The sequence below is a fragment of the Sordaria macrospora genome, chromosome 4 (assembly GCF_033870435.1).
Source record: "Sordaria macrospora chromosome 4, complete sequence".
Classification (NCBI taxonomy): domain Eukaryota; kingdom Fungi; phylum Ascomycota; class Sordariomycetes; order Sordariales; family Sordariaceae; genus Sordaria; species Sordaria macrospora.
Window position 1 is genome coordinate 1,018,633 of NC_089374.1, and position 16,617 is coordinate 1,035,249.

A 16,617-nucleotide genomic window follows, 5' to 3' on the forward strand; every position below is an offset into this window, starting at 1 on the left:
AATTTCAATGTAAAAAGGCTGTTGTTAGCTGCAAGTGATAGATAAGCGCCTGGGCGCGTTAACGTCCGTCTCACTATTTAAATAACCCCGCTTCTCCCAGTGTCTCCCCATAGTTCCCATTACTCCCGTTGCTCCCATTGCTCCTATTGTTCTCAGCGCTCTCAAAGCCAGCGGGGCTCGTAGGCCAGGAGGCGATAACGAGGAAGAATCGCCTTTGGTTATTCAGTAATAAAGTATAATAGTATAGAAGAATATGAATTGTTTAGCGGGGAGGAGTGTGCGCACGGCTGTGCGTGGAGTGTAAATAATTTGCCCTGCATCTGACTGCAGCTGAAAGCTCGAACCAGTTTTATAACGGGCCTAATACACACTTGGGCCACCGTACCTATTGGACAATCGGCATTTGTGGCTTGGTATCGAGATCTCCTTCTGCGAGTATAAAAGTCCCGATGGCCACTATATAAGTTGTCGCCCATTTTTCGAGGTCCTTTGCTTTGGTGTTTTGTCCAAAGTGTTCGTGCGTAAACATTGATTTATTTTTACTCGCGTGGCGTGTACCTTCCCGCCCATTTTCTTTTGTTCTTTTTACACATGGATATCGCCTAGTTGCTTGACGACATCCTCGTGGAGCACCATCGAGAGTCGGGCTGCAACTGCATCGTTGGTCTCTTCATCGCCTTCTGACAGACCCAGTTCCTGGCCACCAGCAATGCACTTACGGGCAGCATGCTCATATATCTCTCCCATGGTGGCCCCCAGCTCGGCAATGCTATCTTCAGCAAGCAGATTATCACGCACCTTTAGTGCAATGGAAGGCCTTACTCTGGCCTCGTTGATATTGATGCCGAGGACACGGTCGATGGTTGCCCAATGAGCTATTTCGACAAGAACAACCCCCAAGCTGTAGATGTCGAAGCTTCTTTTGAACCGTTCGCGGTCTTCTGGATCTGTCGATTGGGCAAGAGGGTGTCGATATAGGTTGTGTTCGGCATCATCTGGGATATCCGTCTCCTCGTCAGCACGAGCGGGCCTCGAAAAGTCAAACCCAGAGAGGAATGGTTTGGAATAGTCGACATGACCGCTGCTGGTACGGAAGAAAATGATGTTGTGGCTTCGAAATCCCTTGTGCAGCCAATTGACCGCATGAAGGTAGAAAAGACAGTTGCTGATGGCATGGGCAAGCCGGATTCGATCCGTAACGCGAGGTTTACGGCTCGTCTGGAGCAGATCATGAAGGGAAACTGGTGGCAAAGACGTATGCAGGTCGTCTTCTTGTGGCCTCTCAAACACCAGACCCAGTCGCATATTGCAAATATCGTCGTCATCTTCCGCACCGTTGATGCCAGCCGCTTTGTCAAAGAAGCCGAGGCAGTGGGGGGTTCGGAACTCCTCTGGCTTGGGCGTGTGGTTAAGGAGCGCCGCCAGCTTCTTGACCCGTTCGAAAATGACCTCCTTGGGAGGTGAAAGATCATCTGGCCTTTGACGATCATAATCCTTCCACTCTATCCAGACCTTCTTCCGGGGACCGCCTGGGACTTGAAGAGTGGCTTCACATCTTGGCAAATCCGAGTCTTCGTTATCGGGATCGAGCCGTATCATGGAGCGGTCGAGAAAAAGGTCTTTTTGTTTGTTTGGCTTGCCCAGTTCAAGGAACTTGGCTGTCGCTTCATCCAAGGGAGTTGGGGTGGTCTTCTTTTCAGGCTCAATAGACTCATTGAATGCTTTGAATTTGGCTAGCTGAGAAAGCAGCTGCAGCCCCTGAGCATTGGCTCGCCGTTGCTCTGCCGACATTTGCGAGATGGGTGTGGTAGGAGCATTGGCTTCAAGTTTGATGTTTAGTGCCATAACGAGCCTTGAGAGATCAGCGATCTTGTGATGTAGCTGGAGGACCCCTCTGTTGGTGTCCTGGACGGTATGATGGATCTCAACTTGCATGCGAGCGTCGAGTATGTTGGTCATGTTGTCATTCAGAGCAGAAAAGCGCGATAGTAGCAGCTCAAAGGCGGCTTTGTCGAAGCTTACCCACTTTAGCCTTGTTGTCACCTCTTTCGAAGTGTCACGGAGGCTTGCCATGGCTTTCTTGATGAAGTTCCTCCTTCGCTCAGACAAGGGAAAGTTTGCCTCGGCGGCATCGCGTTCGGGGTTCAAGAGAACATTGTCGCGGTCAGAAGTAACCTGGAGACACTTGTTCTTCTTTTGGTGTTCTTTGAACTCCTTGAACAAACACTCGACCTGGACCAGCAGGTCAAGGACAGTTTGGCGATGGAGGATGAAAGTGTTGGACTCGAGGATCCTTTTCTGGTTCTTTCCGTCCAGATCCACCAAGCCCGATGTTTCACTCCATGCAAAGAGTCTCTGTTGTTCCATCCGTAGTCGCAGGTTGAGATACTTGCAGTCCTCTGGCATGTTCAGGGCGGTAATGAGGAGCTGGATGCCTTGGACACATCCCGTATACACCTGCAGTCCTATCGAGGCGACACTGATGGCTAGCCCTGCGGCCGAGACCGGGTCCATCTTGTCAAAGCGAAGACTTGGGTGTTTTTTTTTGTCTCTTGAATGAATGGGCCGAAGTTTTGTCGGAGCCCAACGGGGGAGGATCTCAACGGGCGAGATGCTGATAGTCTTTGTGAGAAATGCGCCCTAAGATATGTGTTGATGGTCGCTTTTTCGTACCTCGACCTCGTTGAAGGGCCAGAGACTGTCGGTGATAACCACCAAGATGGCCGACCTGAAAGGAACTGAAGCGGTTCAAGATTTGCCAACCCCTCAGCCCCCAGAGCGGCCGCAGCACAATCAAGACATGATGTTGCACTAGCGAATGACCTTCCCCACTATAGCCAAGCCATCGCCAACTGGCCTCCAATCACAAACATCCATGGATGGTGTCAACCCACTGTTTCGAGATCCGTGATGCTGTACGGCGAAGCGCGAAGACATGAGTGCAATGACGTCCCACTCCCAGAACTGAAGAGATTAACGAAAACCGATCCGGACTGCCTGGCCAAGCCGCATTTTCAGTCATACCTTATGACATGGCGATGGCGATGGCGATGAGAAAGCGTCGAATTCTGAGCCTGTATCTTTGAGTTATTCGCATAGACTCGATGTCAAGGACCCAGTCAACCTTGCTGATACCCGGCAAGAAAATAAAAAGTAAAACATCATGTTGTATGTTTTGTCGCCGCGGGAATTAGGGGCTTGATGGTTGAAACATTCGCAGTCTGTGAGCCCAACCATTTCCTGCAAGAAGAAAGTTGAAGAGAAATAGAGAGTCAATTGCCCGAGCTCAAGAGAAACCGAGAAAGGATGCAAAGAGGTCCGTGCGCAGTAGTTCTTTTGACAATTTCGAAAGTCAAAAGCTGGGAAAGAGCATCCATCCCTCGGGCAACTTTCCACTTGAGCCGGTAACAGACAAACAATTTCCGTGCCTTCTGTGTTGGATGCTCCTGATGGAAGATTCTGCTGAAAGACTTGAAATGGCAGGTGCATTCTATGCCAACATGCCCTAACATTGGATGCCGTGCATACTAGCGATGCGAGATAGTGTACGGTGACTGCTCTTTCCTTCAATACACTCTCCTTCTTGGAAGTGCCTAAAATTCTTTTCCTCTCCATCATTCCCGTCAACTGAACAACAAATATTCCAAGACATCGTCGACTCACTACTAGCACAAAAGTCCCCTACCGTCGGGACCAAATTACCGAAATGACAAACGGAGACCATACAATGGGTACAGTACCCCACCGGTTCTTGGTTTTAGGCAATTCAGTTCTAGCTACGAACCTTGTATTCCCCTTCTCGCGTCGATCAGGAACCAAAAACCGTTTGAAATTATCACAACGGTCGGTAGCTTGTTTCATCCACCACGTTTCTTACCCTTTCCCATGAGCGTACCTATGTATCTCGGTGAAACGTTTGATGATGATGATGATGACATTGGCACTTCATGGTCGTCTACCTAGGTTGTCCTGTAGCACACCCACATCACGGTCTCCAGTTGACATTGTGCCCCGCGACCCTTGAACCCCACCAACGAGCCACTACAGTACAGTACCTACAGTACCCATCCCGCTACCATCTCTAGACTTGGACTGCGAGATTGGGGTCGGAATTCCCATCCGTCAAGACCAATAAGTCCCGTTTTCCCAAGACCACCAACCGAGGTACGTATACTTACTTTGTGCCGTCAATTCTCCGCTTATTCTTCCAATCTTGAGCTAACCGAATGTCAGGATACTTGCACTGACTGTCAAGAAACACCCGTCTACATCGACTTTCTCCGGCGCGCTACCCAAAGTTTCTAGCCAAGGCTTTCATGGAGAAACATGGACACAATCGCACAAAGTTACACGGCACTGTACCTCGACGCTGTCACGGCCCCCTCGATGACATGGCCATGCTTCCTGACGAAAATACCGACCATATGATCGCTCATGAATCGCCAATGGTGGTGGCAGTTGGGACATTCCCTCCTCCTCAGCAGGCTCAACCACCCAAAACCTCGGAGCCACTCACACTAGGCTCGGCCCCTCCCGCCACCGTTGGGTCAGACCTCAGAGTCACGGTCCGACGGCCGGGTCCGTGGGTCCACAAGCTGTCCACAAGCCGACTACGCGCTCTCTGCTTCACGGAATGTGGGAGCACGGAACCACCGGCGCAGCGGGCGGGTCATCTTCCGACTCTCCTACACGTGTAGCCCACTGCGGCGCCGCACACACCGGTACCCAAAGGCATGGCGGTCCAAACTCAAAAGGCTGGCAGACACATCCTCCGGCCGTTTTGCAACGTGGGTCGTGGGCAGCCCCAGGGGGGCCCCTTGAACTGCAACCACATGTAACGATGCAGGTCATTGGCCACCAGAGGCCGGCCTGATTCTGGAAACCGTTGTGAATCCTTCCCAACTCCATGTCACTTGACCTTCTTCTCTCGCTAATCTTTGCAGACCACTGGACAGCGGCGACGATGAGCTCCCAAAAGTCTTTGTCTGGCGTGCAAGCCGTGCCAGTTGCCGGACTACCTATTCCCTCCACCCTCCCCGAAACAACCCCCTCGAGGCCCCCGAATCATCACAGGCCAAGACCGAGCCCCCTGGGAATCTGCATTTTGTTCATCCGCCAGCGTTGTAGCGGCCATTGTTTGACCTGCAAGGACGGGTCTGCTCAGCCAATCGCGTCTGCCCAGTTGTTGAGTTTTAGTTGGTAGGTAGGCTTGAACCCCCATCTTCGTCAACCCTCTGAGCCTCGCCGTGGCCTCTCGTCCTCGGCGCGGGCACGCCGTTGTCCGAAAAAGAAAGAAAGAGAACAACAAGAAGATGGTCAGCGAGGCGTATGCACCGTTGACCGTTCCGCTCTGCACATTGGTGCCCAGGACCCGATGCACGCCTCTTTCTCAACGTTGCAGACCGTTAACAGGCGCCATAAGGAAACTCGCTCAATCAGACTCCGGACTAGTTCCCACTAGTTGTCTTTGGCCAACAAGCCGTCGATTTCACCGGCCACGGCCTGGCTCCTGGCGAGGCCGTGATTCGAAGTTGAAGAATATCGGACTTGGCATTGACTCGACTATGGTTTGAAAGGGGGTTGAAGCATGCATGCACATGCCGATTGCTTTCTTTTTCCTCTCTGAACTTATCTCTGAACTGGCTTCCAACGGTCAACTGTCCAAGGAAACATAAACAGGGCATGAGGCCGGGCCTCTGGATTCTTTGTCTCCTTTCCATCTTCAAGCCCCCTGCCCGCAAATCCCAGGGTCCTCCCAGAGAAACAACGCAACCCCTCAGCCTCAACTCCAAGCTTGTGCTAAGGTACTACAGTCTACGGACCGTATTAATATAAAGGAAAAAAAAACACGACATCTGTCCTTCGAGACAGATTCCAGTCTTGCACACAGCCAGCAAGGTAAGAACCGAACCACCTCCAATTGTACCAACAGAATGCCATGCCTGCGTACTGTACTCGGATAGTTAGTCCCGTGGTACCTAGGCCGGTATCTGCTCGGCCGGCGGACCTTCTGTGGCGGGATTTACCTGGGTGTTGAGGCAGTTACCCCACAAAACGGAGATACCCGAACAGACAGAGTTTAGAGGTTCCGCCGCGCAGGGACAGGGCAGAGCACGCCAACTGAGGTCAAGACGCGACCACTGGCCTCGGGATATACCCATTAAGTTCCATACGCACTCACGTTGTCGCAGCCGGCGAGGGATTCTCGTAGACCCAGCCAGATGCTAACAAACCGACTTCCTCCAGGCGCGTCCATTAGGAAAAAGACCTGGTTTAACTCCAACACATATTTGCCCGGTTCCTGTCCTCGGGACCTGCTCGAGGAGATCGCGTTACGCCATATCCATCATCCAATTTCGCGGGCCCTGGGGCTGTCACCAAGTTATATTGCAGTCCTAGCGGGCGCCGGAAGGTCCCATCAGGCCAAGACACCCCCGAACCAGCGTCTATACAGCCACGCTAGCAGCCGGTACATCGTTGACCTGAGCTTGGGTCTAACCCTCGATTCTGCTGCAAATATCACCACCCGACCCAAACTAAAACAACGTCCATCGTTCGATCTCTCAGCTCGCCACCATCGGCCCCCACGCCCGCCGCGTCGACTCGCCCTTTGACTAGTACGAGACGTACCAGCAAGCACGACCCAACGTCGCCGATTTTACTCTGAATTTAGCCAGACTGATTGCCGACGATGGAGCCCTTCGCGCCAAAAGCTCCACACTGCAACGGCGCCTCCAGTAGCAGCTCGCCCGCGGTGTCCAGCGACAGCCCGGGGACGGCGACCTCCTCGGGCACCGTCCGGAACGGGTCGGTGGCTACGACGACATCGCAGCCATCAGCATCTTCTCCTTCCGTCCCAGCGGCCTGTCTCCCTTGTGTGAGTTTGCCCTTCCAGGTCACAACCTTGTTTACCGAAAAAGTGGTGGCATGTGTGCTAACAAAAACTCGACCGTTTGTAGCGTACCAAGCATCTCAGATGCGATGGAAGACACCCGTGTTCCCGTTGTACCACGACTGGCATTGTCGCCGAGTGTGCCTATGTTGCTTCGCGCCGTGGGTACAAGGGCCCTCGCAGAAACCCCAATAACCCTACTCCGGGCGCCAATCCTAACAAGCGGCATGCGTCCTCATCGCCCCCTTACGCGGGGACTACTCCTGACAGCTGCCCCATGATGTTGGGACATGCGCCTGTTACCATGGCTACACCCTCCATTCATGCCTTCAATCCTTCCATCGTTCTGCCGGACCAGTCGCAGCTCTCCTTCCCGCCAACCCCCTCCGTTGCGAGCATCCCAGTCTACAGGAACAACTATATGATGGACAGCACCGCCATGGCATTGGCGACACAGGCCGCTCCGCCCATTCAGCCTCCGGCAGCAACTTTGCCAGAGCGTTGTTTCGAAGCCTTTTATCACTATTTCCACGCCGGCCATCCGTTCGTCTTGCCCAAGGGGAAGTTTCTTGAGTTGCTCAAAAGCAACTCGGAGCCAAACCTTGCGGTAGTGATGGCCGCCATGAGATATATTGGCTCACTCTACGTTGATGCAGGCCCTGCCAAAGCAAGGTTTTTGGATGAAGCCATACAGCTATGCTATGCCCAGGGTATAGGCAAGGACGGGTTTTTGATCCAGGCGCTCCTGCTTATAATCATTGGCTTGGACGGCAGCTGCGAGCAAGCAAAGGCTCGGGAACTCCTTGCTATATGTGAAAGATATGCCATCGAGATTGATCTCAACAAGCGGGAATTTGCTGTGATGCATGGCCGAGGCGATCCGATCATAGAGGAAAGTTGGCGGCGAACTTGGTGGGATCTCTATGTCTGTGATGGCATGATTGCTGGTGTTCACAGAGTGACCAATTTCCTGTTGTTTGACATCATGACCGACGTTGGCCTCCCCTGCGAGGAGGAGGAGTACCACAAAGGAGTATGTGTTTTCCCAGTCATGAGATGCCGATGTTTCAAAGTTGACTGACCTGAAATTATTTCTAGTGCATCCCTTCACCGATGAGCCTCGAGGACTTTGACGACAAGGAGTTCCAGGACGAAGACCGAGAGTTCTCCTCATTTGCGTATCGTGTTGCGGCAGCTAGAAATCTGGGCAGGTTGATGCGGATGCCGAACGTCATGTTCCCAGATGCGGCAGAGGTGGATAAGATGGAGGCACATCTGTCCAACTGGAGAATGCATCTTCCGGACAACAAGAGGGACGATCTCGATAAGAATTGCCAGCTCGATGAGATGATGTTCCAGGCACACTTTATCACCCATGCGTAAGTTGTCATTCCACGGATCGCGAGGAAGGGGTGTGCAGGAAAATATGTACTGATTACCTTGATAACCAACAGGTGCACCATCATGCTCCACCAACCCCTTTCCCAGCTCGACTCTTCGCCAGTCCAAGCTGTCAACTCTTGTGCGCCTCATAGGCCCGTCCGCTCAGGCGATCAGTACAACGCCCATACCAAGCACACCGTCACGGCAGCCTACGAAATCAGCAAGATGGTCACGCAAGCTGTTCCCGTGACCAGCCATACGCACTTCTTCACTTGCGTCGTGACTCTCTCTTCCATCGTCCACCTATCCAAGTGGGCCCTCTACATGATCGAGGATGAGGCCGACCTCCGCCAGCAAATCCGGCTGAACATCGGCGCCCTCAACAAGCTCAGCAAAGTCTGGAAGGCCGCTAACACGGCGTGGGGCCAGGTCAAGGGTGTAGCGCAGGAGATCTACCGCCAGAAGAAAGCACAGCAGATCACCCCGGCTTTCTGGGTCGGCTATACCCAGGAACAGATGATGACATCCATTCAGGCGGACGACAGCATCATGAACGAGTTCAACCAAGGGCTAATTGCTCAAGTCGGTGTCACTCAGGCTCAGTGATCTGATGGCGCCAATGAGATAGTGCGTCTTGTCTTTGTTTAGGATAAAGGAGTTGAAAGGGGATCCAAGATGAGGTATGAATGATGTCGGTGCTTGTAAAGAAGGTAGAGAAAGGAAGGGGGTCTTGTACTTATATAGTCAGCGCTCGGGTTTTTGGATTTTCAAGACGACGACAAGGACAACAGGGGCGTGCGTTGGACGCATGCCTTAAAGAGTGCAGTGCCTCGCGAGCAAGTAAAGGTAGTTACAGTACGCTTGGGCTCGCTTGGTTGCTTGGTTATAGTTTTGGGTTACATAAAAATATCCTACTTAAATATCATTATTGGTTATCGGTCTTTCAAACGGGGTTTCCGGCGTTCACTCTTCAAGGTAAGGATCCTACCAAGTCCCCGAACGGCCAGGTAAGTGGTTTTTCCCTTTGGGTGTTTCAAATTTTATCCAACCGTTTGCTGATAGTTTTGCCCCTCGGGCTCCTCGCTGAGCTGAAAGGGTCTGACTCCGGACTCTGTCATTGGATGTCGGCTAGTCATTGCGGGCATGTAGATCCCCGCGTGCTCCGGTGTCAACGGACGATGCACATACGACGTCGCCGAACAGCGATGCTACGGGCTCAAGGCCGGCCTGCTGGAAGCCCAATCATACGGCTACGACTTGGGAAGTCAGCGATGGTTCCGCTAAGACACCTCCCCTTAGTTGCAGTTCGGGCTCACCTGTGGCCCCCTGTCCAGCTGCGTTGTTGAGTTGTCGACGGTCTAGAGCGTCGTCAGGTAACATCACGAACAAGGTCGCCGAGTGTCTCCATGGTACGCTCCATCACACCTACCTGAAAGGTGAACACGTCGGTCTGCTCGCCGAGCTATACGGCGATCAAATTGGGTCGGCCACGGCCATGACGGGCTCTTATACGTTTGACGAATAGCTCCGAAGGCACGTCGGGGGTCTACAGCATCAGCATCACTGCTTGCCACTCGCTAAAGCCTCAGGATCCTTCTTCATTGTCTCGGCTACCTAGCGTCGACTCGCTAGATATCCCCGTCTCCCCTCCGTGTACCGGGGGCACCTAGAAGGCCGAAAGCCCTAGCGAGTATAACGTCCAAAGTCTATACCAAGACATCTGAAACCCCGGATCTGCTCGCCGAACCTTGAGCACGCCCGGGGATAGCTATCGGCGACGTCAACGTCACCGCACCGAATCGCTGGGTTATATACGTTCGGTTATAAGGCGACCGAATGCCAGACAGAGCGGAACGGGGACCAGCTCCATCCGGATGAGTGACACCTTTCGTACCTTGATGGAGCCATATACGGCGCAGCAGACCCGACCAGTCGACGACGCTCACATGGAACACATGGAACACATGGTTGTCAGCAGCCGGCTTCGCCGTACGGGATCTGGCTTCTGCAATCTACTGTGATAGGAGGGCTTGTGATATCCACCCATCACCTCGGAGTTAAAGGGTTGAAAAGGGGATGTCTTGCCAAAGAGATAACGTGGTACATACACTTGTCTTGGGTGATATCGATCTTTGTATGTCGGCGACGTTCGTCATTCATGATTCCCGAGTGTTTGGCGAGTTTTTACGGGGAACTATTTGAGTAATGGTTGCCCTGCCGGGCTTAGACCGTCACTAGCCTACCGAGAGCCGAGACAGCCGGCCGGCGACCCGGCGGATCGCATCCGACCATTTATCTCATCGCACACCACACCCTGACCCAGCCAATTCTTTTCCGGCGAGAGCCTCATCAACCCAATCCTTCTATTTCATCGTTTTAACCCCGCCCGCCGTAACACAACAACCAAGACCCCGAGCCTTTTCTCCGTTAGGTCGAATAATAACTAATCGGCGACATCCATCGATTGATGTAACCCGCCTGTTTTACCACGCCGAACAACCTGCGCCTCTTAAGGACATCTCAGCGTAGCGATGAACCCCGAGCGCAACACTATCTATCTCGCTAATTGAGTCGCCGTCAATGACAGTTCAGTGAATATCAGCGGCACAGCAATGCTCGGCTAGGCGGTCTCGCGGTGTAAGCAGATGTTCAGCCGCCAGCGTAACACAGTCTTTTCCAACCCCCAAGGGAACAGTTGGCGACAAGCGAAAGCAAATATCGTAGCATTCGGGGACTTCAAGAGGTGCTAAATAGGTCTTACCTACTACCGTACCATTGGGCGCGTCAAGTTACCTACGTACCTATCAATGTGAACACAAGACAAAAGGTCAAAGCACAACTGAATGCAACAGTTTGACGGTGACGATGTCACGATGGTCCAAGTTGAATGGAATCCATCCATTCGGTCGCTCTCCGGCTCCCAAAGAACGAGTCGCAAACTCGACGAACAAGATACCTAGATGCTCCACCTGTTTGGTTTTGTAGGGCTGATATTACCGGATGGAGATCATATTGGACTTTATCTCTTTTTTCAGAGTTTATTCGCTGTGTAGGTATGGATGGGGGGTCCACGACCTCATACGGTAATGATAGGTGCATGAAGCCTTGCGGATGTTGACCACCACATACTCGGGAAACAGGGCTCCTCGGGCCTGTTCTGCCTATTTAGCGCTCGGTTACTGGCTATCACCGCTATCACTAGGTGGTGATCGGCGCTAAAGTAATTGGAGGCTCATGGTGTTGTGTTGTGTTGGTCAGTCAGCGCTATGGCTCAGGGGCTTCAGATCGGAAGGAATGCAACCTAACCTCCCGTCCACGATGCGGGATGGTTGACCCACTTCGGTCTACGACACGATCGTGAGCATCGCCTTCTTCATCACAGGACAAAACGAGCTGACACACAAGACAAGAGAAAAGGGTGAAGGGAGGAAGAGTGCTTGATCGATCGGACAACGACAACAACACCCTAATCTTCTTTTCGGGGGGCTAGAAAGGAGATCGTGATCAAACAAACACGGCAACCCGCCTGAACCATTATTACAGATCCCCAGGCTCGGGGACCTACGTATCGTATCGTATCGAATGGATCCTTCAGCATTCCTCCTCTCCCTTTCGAACATCATCAACCACACAACTGGTAACTGATCAGCCCATATCTGATACCTACCAAATACCAAGCCCGAAGCAAAGACAATGCCACAGTACCTACCTATCTCAGATACTCCGGGCCCCGGGCCTGGTGGTGTGTCTAGGTATGTTGGATTTGGTCCGACTCGCAAAGTCAATAACAAGGTCAAACTTTCGTAAACTGCAGTATCTGGGCATGCACGGTATGCACATGCCAATCAACCATTCAGCACAATTGAACCTGGAGTCTTTATTGTCCTTGCCCTCGAAGTTTGTTCAACAAGGCCTGCCACCCGTCAGACCCGTATAGATGCGGGCTGGATGGATCATCATACGATGGCGCTTGCATGTTGAAAAGACACAACAACAGAAAAAGGGCTTCAAGGAAAGGGAAAAAAGCAAAGAGAATCGGCAAAGCCAAGTTTAAGCCAAGCCAAGAACAATGCCCCCGAATGCCGTCGGCCATCAATCACCCTCTATATGTACAGTCTGCACAGGTATCCCGCCCGCTCCCCTGAGGAGATTTCTTTCTTTCTTTCTTCAAGGGATAGGTGAACTCAGTACCCAACCCTTGTTCGAACCGCTCGGGGAACAACAGTACACACTGTACGAGCGGAAGAGTGGTAAGATCTGTTATGAATGGCTGGCCCGTTGTTAGTTAGTCGGTCCCCATTCCACCTCAACTTCAACTTTAACCACCTCCCGAACGGTGGGTGAACTGACGAAAAAGCTGGATGCCCGATCATCATCGTCGACGATGTTTAGGTCGCCTGCATTTAACGCAAGGAAATGAACGAACGGCCTTGCTCCCACGCATCCAACACTACCTATGTACTTCACGATGAAAAATGCAAACCCCATACAAATGCAATATTGGCACCTACCTAACGTTGGCCCTCATCCGCGGGGACGGACCGGGGAGCTAGCTAGCTAGCCCGCTAAATGCATGCCATGCAGGGTATTTTTATACCAAGATCACTCACTGCCAAGATCAGTGAAGATCGACCAAAGAAGAAAAGGCACATGTCTAACAGGCAAGCCATCTTGTTTCGATACACTACAACAGCAAACTTCTCTCTTTTCCCTGCCTCCCATCTTCCATTCTCGAGAGAGAATTTGGTGGCGCCCCTCAAGCAAACATCACCAACAGTGATGAATGAGGCTTCACGAATACCCCCAGACGATGGAACGATTTCGAGGTGCCTTTTCGGGGAAACAAGAAAGACTGGCGAGACGGGATGCCAGCCACCAAAGAACACCTCATGAATGGACTGCTGAAACCTTCAGCAGCCATACCCGAGACATATTGTCTATACCTACTTACCACCAGACTCAAAGGATATGGATACCCTACACGGTGTGGTATGTAGGTACGGAAAGCAGGAAAGAAAGAACGACAGATTTTCTTCAACAGCTTCGTCGGCTGGTCGGGTACCTCACATCACTAAGGTATGTCTCACTTGCCTTTCTTCTTTCTCACAAGATACTCAGAAGAGAAACAAGGCGTAGCGTTCGCCGGACTTTGTCTCACTTGTCAAACCACCCACCGGACGGAGTAATGAAATCTAGGAACAGGGGGACATACCCGGAAAGAACTTCGATGCGCTGACGACAGTGTGTGTGCTGATGTACGTTCGTGTAAGTCATTTCCATCTCCATTCCCATCCCCATCGATCCTTCTGCGCCGCCGCAAAATACCCTTTCTTATTGGTCATGGCGCGCTTATGAGTTACATCTCGGCCCTTTCAGGCGCCCTCCCTCCCTCCCTCCCTCCCTCCCATCCAAATTCCAATGTTTTTTTTTTCCCGGGGTTATTGGCAGGCGGCCGGTACAGTATCACACTTACTCCGTGTACCGGGGACCGTGTAAGATGGGTATGAATGGATGGATGGATGGATGTCTTTGTTTAGAGTTGCACTGGTCGGCGAAGTTTGTGGCAGAGGTAGTGTACTACTACTGTAAGCTGCATTGGGGTGCTTGGTATGGCTTGACTTTTTCTTTCTTTTTGAGCCTTACCTCTTAGGGATGAGATGGGAGGGTTAGTGTGACCGTTGAGGTGTATGTACGATTACATATAAGGCTCGGGATGGAACCCTCAAAGAGATGGAATATGTTTTGGTTACCCTGTGTTTTGTTGCTTCGTCTGTTTCAGTCGGGATATCGTGGTTAAAGAGACTTGAGACTGACTGTATCAACACTTCGTTGTTACTACCTACTACCTCACTTTTATTTACTCGGTACACGTTGACGAACAACATCAAGATCAACAGCGAAAAATGGGTTTCTCCAACCCATCCTCCGGGAACAGCACCGAGGTCGAGCGGAAGAATCCCGTCGTCGAACATGGCATCGACATCGAACAACATGCTGTTGCCGAATCCCATCTCGTCAACACGACAGTCAAAAATATCAGCTGGAAGGGCGTGACGGTGACAGTTAAGGACAGAGAGACGAAGGAACCGAAGAATATTGTCGATAATGTGGATGGCATCGTAGAGGCTGGTACGTCTTTCAGTTGTCTCCCTTCAACTCTCTCATGAAGGTACCTCTTCAACTAACACCTCTCCCTCCCCTTCATCAGGCGAAATCGTAGCCTTGATGGGCCCTTCCGGGTGCGGCAAGACAACCCTTCTCAACTATTTGGCGTCCAGGCCTCTCCCCGCCTCCTCCGGCCGCGGCGGCACCACCACCACCGGCTCCGTGCTCATCAACGGCCAACCCACGCCTACCTCCACCTTCCGCGAGATCACCCGCTTCGTCGAGCAAGAAGATCACCTGATAGGGTCCCTCACCGTAAGAGAGACATTCGACTTCAGCTCACGGCTCTCCATCTCGTCCAAGGTTCTCCCCAAGAAGGAGCGGATTGCCAGGATTGAAGGGTTGCTCGACGCCTTTGGACTGCGGGAGCAGAAGGACGCGCTGATCGGAACGCCGATTCGTAAAGGCATCAGTGGTGGCCAGAAGAGGAGGGTGGGTGTCGCCAGTCAGTTGATTACCTGCCCGAGGATCTTGTTCTTGGATGAGCCGACCAGCGGGTTGGATAGTAAGGCTGGGTGGGAGGTGATCAAGTATTTGAAGGGGGTTGCGAGGAGGAATAACGTGAGTCTTTCTTCCCCTTTCTGTGGTTGACATTTGGTACCTGAAAGGAAGTCGCGGCTAACTGAAGGCATAAAACAGTTGATCGTCATTGCCTCGATCCACCAACCCTCCACAGCAACTTTCAACCTCTTCGACAAACTCATGCTTCTCTCTGCTGCCAAGACGCACTACTTCGGTCCTGTCGCGGGCGTCACCGAGCACTACGAGTCCCTAGGGCACGAGGTGCCGCTCCATGTCAACCCGGCCGAGTTTTTGTTGGACTTGGTCAACATCGACTTTGCTTCCGAGCGCGAGGAGGCAGTCAGGGCTTTGGACGAGATGCAGACTGCTTGGCAAGAGTCGGAAAAGGCGAAGCAGTTGACTGCTGCGGTAGCGAAGGCGGAAGCCAGAGGTGGTGAGCAAGTCGACACCGCTGGACAAGGGACAAAGCCGGGCTTGGTCAGTAGTACGATAACGCTACTGCATCGGAGCTTCATCAAGAGTTATCGCGATGTGGTTGCATATGGCATCAGAGCAGCCATGTACTTTGGTCTCGCCATCATGGTCGGTACTGTCTGGGTGAGACTAGATGCTGCGCAGGAGTCCATCATCCCTTTTATCAACGCTCTGTTCTTGTAAGTCAACAATTTCTATTCTCTCCCAATTCCTCTTTTAAAGTAACATGCTAACAAACTCCATCACCAACACAACAGCGGCTGCGCCTTCATGTCCTTCATGGCCGTCGCCTACTGCCCTGCCTGGCTTGAGGACTACTTCCAATACATCAAAGAACGTCGCAACGGGCTCTACGGCCCTACCGCGCTGATCATCTCCAATTTCCTGATCGGCATCCCCTACCTCTTCCTCTTCTCCCTGCTCTTCTCCGTCATCTCCTACTGGCTCGTCAACTTCCAGCCCACCGCCCAGGCCTTCTTCACCTGGGTCTTCTGGCTCTTCTGCGACTTGCTGGCCGCCGAAGGCCTGGTAGTGTTCATGTCCTCGCTCTTCCCCTCCTTCGTCATCTCCCTTGCCCTGGTGGCCTTCGCCAACGGCCTGTGGATGAGCGTCGACGGGTTCATGGTGCAGCCTACCATCCTCAACGTTTTCTACAAATACGTGTTCCACTACTGGGATTACCAGAAGTACGTGTTTGAGAACATGATGATCAACGAGTTCAAGGATCGCGTGTATACCTGTGGAAAACTGCCGGCCGGAATGACGAGTGTTAATGGGAGCGATTGTCAGTGCATGTTCCAGACCGACTTGGCGGATCAGTGCCTGATTAGGGGACAGGGCGTGTTGGATCAGTATGGGTATAAGCCGGGCAAGCAGGGGAGGGATATTGGGATTATGTTCTGTATCATTGTCGGGTGGAGGCTGGCTGCTTGGGTGGTGTTGAAGTTGAAGAAGTGAGATAGATGATCTTGGAACTTGGGGGCTGGTGGGTGAGTGAGCAATGGATGGATGTTGGGGTTTCGATAAATTATGTTTTTAGCGACAGCCTTTTTTGCTTTGTTTTCATGTTTGAGCTGCTACGAACCTTCGCAGCATAATCAGCCGATGGCGGTTTACTTACTGCACGCATAGTCTTTACGTACTGTATAATGAACGAAGATAACATACCTATGTTGGATCTC

At 52.2% G+C, this 16,617-nt stretch overlaps 3 protein-coding genes across 3 annotated transcripts; 2 read left to right on the plus strand and 1 right to left on the minus strand.

The window, feature by feature from the left end:
* Positions 1-346: 346 nt before the first annotated feature.
* SMAC4_06699 (uncharacterized protein) lies at positions 347-2,743 on the minus strand. The gene has a single exon (XM_003347819.2). The coding sequence runs from the start codon at positions 2,512-2,514 to the stop codon at positions 586-588; it is 1,929 nt and encodes a 642-aa protein (XP_003347867.1). The 5' UTR covers positions 2,515-2,743; the 3' UTR covers positions 347-585.
* Positions 2,744-5,266: 2,523 nt separating this feature from the next.
* On the plus strand, positions 5,267-9,216 carry SMAC4_06700 (uncharacterized protein). Its single transcript, XM_003347820.2, has 5 exons — positions 5,267-5,898; positions 6,247-6,877; positions 6,960-7,925; positions 7,991-8,271; positions 8,347-9,216. Exons 2-5 carry the CDS (start codon positions 6,692-6,694, stop codon positions 8,879-8,881), a joined length of 1,968 nt encoding a protein of 655 aa, XP_003347868.1. The 5' UTR covers positions 5,267-5,898; positions 6,247-6,691; the 3' UTR covers positions 8,882-9,216.
* Positions 9,217-12,890: 3,674 nt separating this feature from the next.
* On the plus strand, positions 12,891-16,609 carry SMAC4_06701 (uncharacterized protein). The gene is made up of 4 exons (XM_003347821.2): positions 12,891-14,404; positions 14,484-15,001; positions 15,080-15,615; positions 15,694-16,609. The coding sequence occupies exons 1-4, from the start codon at positions 14,179-14,181 to the stop codon at positions 16,391-16,393; spliced, it is 1,980 nt and encodes a 659-aa protein (XP_003347869.1). The 5' UTR covers positions 12,891-14,178; the 3' UTR covers positions 16,394-16,609.
* Positions 16,610-16,617: the final 8 nt, after the last annotated feature.